The 9,292-nt window shown below is 46.7% G+C and overlaps 1 protein-coding gene across 1 annotated transcript in view; it reads left to right on the top strand.

The window, feature by feature from the left end:
• PARL (presenilin associated rhomboid like) overlaps nucleotides 1–8,861 on the top strand; it is a 53,009-nt gene extending 44,148 nt beyond the window's left edge. Inside the window, exons 7-9 of the mRNA XM_037741920.1 lie at nucleotides 4,722–4,823; nucleotides 4,963–5,060; nucleotides 8,543–8,861. Coding sequence (XP_037597848.1) covers nucleotides 4,722–4,823; nucleotides 4,963–5,060; nucleotides 8,543–8,654 — 312 coding nt within the window. The 3' untranslated portion in view covers nucleotides 8,655–8,861. The remainder of the gene's footprint in view (nucleotides 1–4,721; nucleotides 4,824–4,962; nucleotides 5,061–8,542) is intronic.
• Nucleotides 8,862–9,292: the final 431 nt, after the last annotated feature.

Below are 9,292 nucleotides of genomic sequence, written 5' to 3'. Positions count from 1 at the left end.
TTTATTTTTAAAATTTATTTTATTTTTTTTAAAGATGGGGTTTCACCATGTTGGCCAAGGCTGGTTTTGAACTCCTGACCTCAGGTGATCCACCTACCTCAGCCTCCGAAAGTGCTAGGATTACAGGCGTGAGCCACCGCACCCGGCTTTGAATGTTTATTTTCTTTATAAAATTTTGCTCGCTGGGGCTGGTGGCTCATGCCTGTAATCGCAGCACTTTGGGAGGCCGAGGTGGGTGGATCACGAGGTCAGGAGTTCGAGATCAGCCTGACCCCAACATGGTGAAACCCCCTCTCTACTAAAAATACGAAAATTCGCCGGGTGAGGTGGTGGGCACCTGTAAGTCCAGTGAATCAGGAGGGTGAAGCAGGAGAATCGCTTGAACCTAGGAAGCAGAGGTTGCAGTGAGCTGAGATCACGCCATTGCACTCCATCCTGGGTGACAAAGCAAGACTCTGCCTCAGGAAAAAAAAAGTTTGCTCTGGTATGATTTATATATTTCAAATCATATTCTCTCATTCAATAGTTCATTCGGCAGCTAAGCACCTAATACATGAAGGGAGTGAAGACCACTAGCGTGAATCATAGACTCAGAATTCAAGTTTAGCTGGGGAGAAAACATACACACCTAATACACACTGAAAGGAATGAAGATTCTCTGGAGGACTTGGGGCATCCGAGGGTGAAGAGGCCTTTCTCTTCAGCTGAAAGGATCTGCGAGGGCATTCTGAGGTGCTCGGAGACAACTGTGGTCCTCATTTTACAGATAAGAAGCTGAATTGCAAAATTAATAACGTCTGCCAGCATGGTATTTGGAATTAGAGTGCGGGTGAACCCTGGTTCTGCTGCTTACCTGTGATTTCTAAGACATGTTACATATTTCTAGGAAACTCTGAACCTCGGTTTCCTCATAGAAAATGGGGATAACAATGTGTATTTCTGATGTGCAAAGCAAGTACACTTAGGATGCTTAGCACCATAAAAAGCACATAGCAAGAACTCTGGATGTGGTGTTTCCTGTTGTCATCAAAATCCTCCAGAGCCATGGGAGGATAAAATTCGCCCAAATATCTTCATGCAGCTTTGATTAAAATTAAAGGAAATCAAAATTTTAATGAGAAATCTGGAAAAAAACCACTGTCGACCAAATTGTGTTGCTGCAAAATGTAAAGTGTTAGTCCTCAGTGTAGTGAGACGTTATAAAATGAGGGGCAGCCAGGCACAGTGGCCCTCGCCTGTAGTCCCCACACTTGGGGAGCCAAGGCAGGAGGATCACTGGAGCCCAGGAGGTTTGAGACCAGCCTGGGCAACATAGTGAGACCCCATCTCACAGTTAGCCAGCATGGTGGCATGCACTTGTAACCCCACCTGCCGGAGACTGAGGTAGGAGGGTGCTTGAGTCCAGGCAGCTGAGGCTGCTGTGAGCCATGAGCACGCCGCTGTGCTCCAACATAGTGAGACCCTATCTCAAAAAAAAAAGTTGAATGGGACTTTAAAAATATGTCTGTAAATTACTGTATTGCTACTATCCTGGATAATTATTAAGCTTTTCTGTAGAGTCAGGGTCTCCCTATGTTGCCAAGGTTGGGCTCAAACTCGTGGGCTCAAGTGACCCTCCTGCCTGGGACTCCCAAAGTGTTGGGGTTACTGGTGTGAGCCACTGCACCCAGCCAGCTGTCTTTTCTTATTCAAGTTGAGATCTTTCAGTTGAAGCCTGCTCACTTGGGGTATGATGAAACTTTGGATCCTATTGCGATCTGCTGTTTGAGTAGTCTTCCTCTGCCACTGTTCTGATGAGGAGAGGGGTGGCTACTGCTGGGTAGGAGTAGATGTCCAGGTTCCTCCCGCAGCCGCCTTTGCCTCTTGAGGGAGAGGGGCTCTTATTACTGCAGGGCAGGGATGGGAGCTCGGCGTACAGGCCACCTGGTAGACCTCTGCTAATGTTGCTGTGGCTAGGAGGAGCAAGGGTGCTTTCCATGGACACCACCCTGTGAGGCGTATTGGGATGCCTCATTACATTCTGGCAAGGGTGGACGTCTAGGCCTGCTCAGCCTTTGCTGGGCCACTGTTTCTCTAAATATTGTCCAACAGTTCTCTGTTTGTGCTTGGCTATCCTCTTTTGTGCCTTGACTAGAGAGAACATGTTGGGGGATGATCAGTATGAGGCCAAAATAGAGCTCGGGGAACTCACCAGCACTTGCACTGAGTCTCGGGCAGGGAACTCACCAGCACTTGCACTGAGTCTCGGGCAGGGAACTCACCACCACTTCCATTGAGTCTCAGGCTTCCTGGCTGGTCAGCTTTCCTCTCCCTCTCAGAGTTCTCTTACATTTGTTTCATAGGTAACACCAGGGTCTTCATCTCTACTTAGCTTTTGTAAGCAGAGGGAGCAGATTCACTTAAATTAGAATACCAAAAAAGTTAAAAACTGTAAGTATGAGAGAGATGAAGATTATACAGATGCAGAAAAATGTTTATGAGGCCGGGTGCGGTGGCTCATTACTGTGATCCCAGCACTTTGGGAGGCCGAGGTGGGCGGATCACTTGAGGCCAGGAGTTTGAAACCAGCTTAGCCAACTTAGTGAAACCCTGTCTCTCCTAAAAATGCAAAAATTAGCCAGTCATGGTGGTGTGTACCTGTAATCCCAGTTACTCGGCAGGCTGAGGTAGGAGAAAAACTTGAAGCTAGGAGGTGGAGGTTGCAGTGAGATCACCACCGCACTCCAGTTTGGGCAACAGCGAGACTCTGTGTCAAAAAATATATATATGTTCATGAAATAAGTAAAATCCAGATGTGTATATTGATGACAAGTATATAACCAGTGTACATAGAAACATTGATGGGGAACAGAAGACCTTCACCTCTTACCATGGATCCAAACCCCTTAGGTCTCCTTGATCAGAGTTCATGAGTCAGTACGTACACTATGTATGAATGTGAAAGTTCTCCGAGAACAGAAGGGTTCATTTTCACTCAATTCTTAAAAACTTCTGACTAGAAAAAGGGAAAAAAACCTTTCTGCATTGGAGTAAGCCTAGACTTTTATCAAAAAAGAAGTTGGGATTTATTCAAACATATAAATGTTTACATTTATATAAAGTCACATTGAGGAAATTCTGGGAGGATGATGGAACTGCTTTATCTTTAATGTGCAATAATTACAGTAAGTTATAATCACAAACCAGTGCTAGAATTGTACAGATGACAGTTTTCCTTAACAGATGGAGAATAATCATCTATAGAAAAGTAATTTAGAGGAACTTCATCGAATTTTGATGCTCTTCATACAGCTATTCAAATTATATTTGCATCATTTTGGGGAAAAGTGTAATTTTGGTTTGTTTTGGAGTTTTTTTTTTTTTTTTTTTTTTTTTTTTTTCTCTCACTCTGTTGCCCTAGCTGGAATACAGTAGTGCAATCTCAGCTCACTGCAACCTCAGCCTCCCAGGTATCTGGGACTACAGGCACACGCCACCACGCCCAGCTTATTTTTGTATTTTTAGTAGAGATGGGGTTTCACCACGTTGGCCAGGCTAGTCCCAAAGGCCTGACCTCAGGTGATCCACCCGCTTCAGCCTCCCAACATGCTAGGATTACAGGCGTGAGCCACCTCGCCTGGCTAATTTTTTTTTTGTTGTTTGTATTTTTCGTAGAGAATGGGGTTTTACCACGTTGGTCAGGCTGCTGTCAAACTCTTGGCCTCCCAAAGTGCTGGGATTATAGGCTGAGCCACCACGCCCAGCCCATATAGTCTTTTTCTTTTTTAAAAAAAGCAGGTAACTCAGGTTTACTACTTAACATGCCAAAAACTGCACATATTTAAAGTTATAATTTGTAAGCTTTAAGATGTAGATACCCATGAAACTGTCACCACAAACTCAAGATCATGAACATGTTCAGCCCCAAAAGCTTCCCAGCGCTCCTGTGTGGCCGTTCCGTGCTGCCCCTTCCCCTGGCAACAGCTTACCTACTTCCAGTAAATGTAAATCAGTTTGCAAATGGAATCATACAGCGTGTGCTCCTTTTTGTTGTCCTGGCCTCATTTACTCTATATAATTATTTTGAGACTCATCCATGTTCTGTATATCAATTTATTCCTTTATTTTTATTATTTTTGAGGCAGGGTCTCACTCTGTTGGCCAGGCAGGAGTGCAGTGGTGCAGTCATAGCTCACTGTAACCTTGACCTCCTGGGCTCAAGGGATCCTCCTGCCTCCCAGTGTGCTGGAATTACAGGCGTGAGCCACCACGCTGGGCAGTGTTTCATTTCTCTATGAAGAGTAATAAAGATTTCACATGAAGTTTTTAAGATGAAACATACTTCACACGTGCGGGTTTCTTTGGGTGGATTCATGCTCACCCCCTCTGGTTGGGGAGCTTTGTCAGAGAAATTTGAGTTCTTTCCTAGGCCTTAGGTGCAGGGCTGCACATGACACGCTTAGTGCCGTCCTTGCGGTTCAGGAAGCGCTCGCATGCTGGTGGTCATCCATCTCACCGCCCCGTCACAAAAATTCAGTCTTTCTAAGCCATTATTGTCTGAAGAACATTTAGTCCCTTCGCCCGATACTGGGAACATTAGTAACTGAAAGCTCTTAAGCCTGTGCTCACCTAGAAATGTGCAACATATAAACTTTCTAGAAAATGCGCTGCTCTTTAGACCTTGTAGCCACTAAGCAGTTGCGTCTGGAGTTTCCCATTCTCCCTGCTGTGTTCCTTCGCAGTCCGGTGCCATCATGACGGTCCTCGCAGCTGTCTGCACGAAGATGCCGGAAGGGAGGCTGGCCATTATTTTCTTTCCGATTCTCACATTCACAGCAGGGAATGTAAGTATTTTTGTGAAGTGAAGTTCTGGGGATAGTGGTGGTATTTTTCTGTTGACTGGGTTCTTGCCCTTAAGTTAAAGATGTCAGTACTGGAGGAATCACACTTGGACCACTTCCCTTCTTTCTTGGTGGCTTTCAGGCCCTAAAAGCCATTATCGCCATGGATACAGCAGGATTGATCCTGGGATGGAAAGTTTTTGATCATGCGGCACATCTTGGAGGAGCTCTTTTTGGAATGTAAGTTTGACCGTAATTGATTGCTAAACTGCTTCCTTGGGTCACGCCCTCCTCTGACCCCCATCCCCAGGGCAGAGTGAGGCATCCAGCTTTGTGACGGAAGCAGCAGCAGCAGGTGGGGTTGGTGGGGGGGAGCCTCCACATGGCTTGCTTTGGGCTTACCCAGCCTACCTGGCTCATTTGTAGACAGTCTGTGCCTTTCTCCTACCCTTAACCTTACGTTACCCCAACCCCTGGCCTGTTCTCCTTCCCACCCCCTCTTAACAGACTGCTGCCTGGCCCCCCATCTGCGCTGTCACCCCCTTTTCCCCTTTGACTTTCTTGCCCTCCTCTCCCCGCCCGGTGTCCCATGCTGCTACCGCTGACCTTGGTCTCGCCGGAGCCGTGCAGACACGCTGAGCTGGCAGAGCCGTTACTCTGCATGACTGGAGCACAGGCCAGTGACCGCAGACCAGTGTGGACCACTTACTGAGCACCTGCTGTATGCAGACAGCAAGCTAGTTACCTTCTGTTAGACTATTACTCCTTCCATTCTACTGATGGGAAACTGAGGCTTAGACATGATCTTCCTGGGACAAACAGCTCTTACTTAGCAGGGGAGAGTTGTAAACCTGCCTCTGTGAGCCCTCTCCACCCCGTCACAGCATACTGAATACCCGATGGCGTTGTGGTTACAGGAGCTTCCAGGTGTGCTTTGGACAGGGGGTTTTGCCCTGACTAGCAGTTAGTAGCAACTCTGTCGTGGACACACAGTCAGGACCCTTGGCGTCCGTCTGACCGCGGGAGGCCCTTCAGCGGGAGCTGCCTGTCTGTTGAGCTGGATTCCCTCAGGGCCTGACTTCTCTTGCATAAATCTTGCCTTTTGCCCTGACTTGGTTTTTATTTTGTTCTGTGACAATGGAAGACTTAAATTTTTTTTTTATTGAAAAGAAAAATCTAAGTGAAGCAGTTTTTCCCAGCAGATGGTAGAACTAAATGCCATTATGCCATTTAGAATTTTCAGTGATTAAGGAGGGGTAGTGCATAGTGTACGCAGCGGTGCAGTATAAACGGTGGAAACTGACCCGATGCTGCAGCGTGAGGGACGTGAAGGGGCTCTGTCCTGTGAGCTCTAATTTATCGGGAGCCTTTGTGTGTAATCAAGGGTCTTCTCCCCAGCAGATTTTTATTCTTCTGAACTATAATTAGATGGCCTTTTTCCATTCTGAAAATAATTGGATCAAATGTGTTTTAAAGTCCAGGGTCTGAAAGGCAGAGGAATCCTTTCTCTTGACTGTTTCTAATTTAAACTCCTTTTCATTTACTAGATCTTAGTCATGTCCAGAATTCGTCTTTTCTGAAAGTTTTAGTCTAGATTTAGAACTCTAAAATCTTTCTTTTTTTAAGTGCCCCGATTTTGTTGGTGGTAAAGACTGCATTACTGGCTGGGCGCGGTGGCTCACACCTGTAATCCTAGCACTTTGGGAGGCCGAGGTGGGTGGATCACCTGAGGTCAGGAGTTCAAGACCAGCCTGGCCATCACGGTGAAACCCCATCTTGGGGGGGGAGGGGGAAAGACTGCATTAGTATCTGCTTACACATTGCCCTGACTTCGTCTCTCACCATACCTCACAGTCTTCACACTGTGCTGTAGGGATAACAGCTGACTTATTAATATGCTGAATATTTGCTGTGTGCCTAAGCTACAGATTTAATTCTCTTAAAACCCTGTGAGGTATTTTATTTTACAGAAAAAGAAACTGCTTAAAGAAAGTAACTTATCCAGGTCACACAAGTAAGAACCGCAGAGCTGCAGTGTGAGATGAGCAGTGGTTTGCGCCGCTGCTGCAGAGGAGTGCCCTAGAAATCACTCCCTCTGCATTTGCTGATTTTAGTTTAGCCCATGAAAAATTCCATTTGGATTTATGAGTATAATCAGAACAGTATACCTGTAAAATTAAAGTATTTGACTCTTTGCTTGAAATAAGTAGATTAAAGAGATTTGAGTGGCTGGGTGTGGTGGCTCACGCCTGTAATCCTGGCACTTTGGGAGGCCGAGGCAGGCAGATCACCTGAGGTCAGCTGTTTGAGACCAGCCTGACCAACATGGTGAAACCCTGTCTGTATTAAAAATTCAAAAATTAGCTAGGTGTGGTTGTGCATGCCTGTAATCCCAGCCACTCGGGAAGCTGAGGCAGGAGAATCGCTTGAACCCTGGGGGCGGAGGTTGCAGTGAGACTAGATCATGCCACTGCACTCCAGCCTGGGCGACAGAGCGAGACTGCCTCACCAAAAAAAAAAAAAAAAAAAAGATTTGGGAAGAAGAGTTCCTAACAAAGTGTTTTTTTGGGATAATTTTTTACAATTGCATTTGAATATTGGGGTACTCCTTTTTCTCTTGTTCTAAATTCACCAGACTGTTACTTTTATCACAGAGAATTTTATTACATGCCTATTAATTAATGTATATAATCAGATTTTTACTATAGTGAATATTAAGATTCAGGTACAAATCAAGCCCTTTATAATAAAACATACACATTCAGAACATTTTAAAAAATATTAAAACCTTAAACTGCTATCTTGATCCACTCTAAGTCAAACAGTATTTTTTCAGTCGGGTGTCTGGGAGATACATGCAAGGCGACAAGATCTGGTCTCTGCCTCAGGGAAGCCAGAATGAAAACAAAGGTGTCAGTAACACGCTTTCACTGGGAATCCACCCCACATCCTCCAGGAAGCCTTCCTACACCCCCAGATCCCCCAGGAGCTTCTCCAAGGCAGGCCCTCCTCAGTGCCCACTGTGCTGCTCAGCTCACAGGAGGCGCTCCCCGCTCCCTGCATGCGGCCGCGTAGTCCAGGGCCCGCGGCGCAGGCTTCAGAGCTGGCCTCTAGTCTCTGCTGGTTCCTAGGTGGAGCCTGAGCAAGCGAAGTTCTCAGGCTCCTGCTTCAGGCCGCAGTTAGGCTGCTGCGAACAAGAGAGAGGGGATCGGAACTGTGGATCTCAAAGCGGGGCGCAGTTTGGTTGAGCAGCCCACCCTTCGTGTAGCCAGGAGGAAGGTGACAGCAGGCCTGTAAGCTGCGCTAGCCATCCTCAGGGCTGATTCTCATGCGTCCGACACCGAGTTAGTCTGACCTGCGAGTGAGCCTTGACTGACCACCTAGAAACTATTAGCACCTTGGACAAACTGCTTTCTTTCAGGCCTGATTGCCTCATGTCTGCAACGGGAGAAGTGAGACTTAACTTGCAGGTAATGGTGAATGAAAAGCAGTATGTGTGAGATCTTACATGCAGAGCATGCAGCCACCGCCACATCCTGCTTCTGCCTTTGACGTATTCTAATGCTAAAGCCAGATCGTTTCTCTACGTGAATCAGTTTGAATAGGCTGCACAGTGAGTGGCGTTCGGTTTCAAAACTGTCAACCGATCTATCTCCATACTACTTGCCATTTGTGTGTCACGCTGTTTGAATGTGGGACCTGGCTGTTTTTCTTTTCTCCAGATGGTATGTTACTTATGGTCATGAACTGATTTGGAAGAACAGGGAGCCTCTAGTGAAAATCTGGCATGAAATAAGGACTGATGGCCCCAAAAAAGGAGGTGGCTCTAAGTAAAACTGGATTGGACAGTAGTGGTGCGTCTGGTCGTGCTGCCCGAGAGCCCCCGGAGACATCGGCCCTCGAGTGAGCATGGCTCTGCTCCCGCCTGGAAGACGCTGGCATCGGCCCCCGGGGGTTTTCGCTGTGTCCCACGGTCTGTCTTCTTAGAAAGTGAATTATGAAAAGTTGTGAATAAAGGCTTCTGTCCAGTTTGTAAGCAGATGTGTGTGTTCTCTCTTTAAGGGGCCGACACGGCTCTGGCATCTTGCTTCGGTTGTTGCATGGACATCCTGTGAGCCAGGACCTGGGGAGCACACGCTGAAAGGCATGATCAAGCAGGAGGGTGCTGCGGCTTGTCTGTTGAGCCTCCAGCGCTCTGCCCAGCGCTCACGCTTCCTTACCTACCCCTTCCCTGGGCTGGCTGCACCTAAGAGTCAAGAGGATCTCCTCCCTGGCATGGCCTGAAATCACAGCTGCGGTATTTCCTAAATTTTTTCAGGAATGGGAGTGTTTTCTGGCAGTGAGTGGCACATACAGAAGGCTATTTTCAGGTTCTGCTTTCTAGGTTAAATTTGTAGATAAATTAAGAGGTAGAAGGAGTGATTTGGATAAATTCGACTTGAATCTGAGCCGAATTTTATCTTCTGTTTGAA

This window comes from Cebus imitator, unplaced genomic scaffold, assembly GCF_001604975.1.
Source record: "Cebus imitator isolate Cc_AM_T3 unplaced genomic scaffold, Cebus_imitator-1.0 Scaffold111, whole genome shotgun sequence".
NCBI classification, from domain to species: Eukaryota; Metazoa; Chordata; class Mammalia; order Primates; family Cebidae; genus Cebus; species Cebus imitator.
Note: the sequence above shows the minus strand (reverse complement) of the source record. Positions and strands in the feature narration are given on the sequence as shown.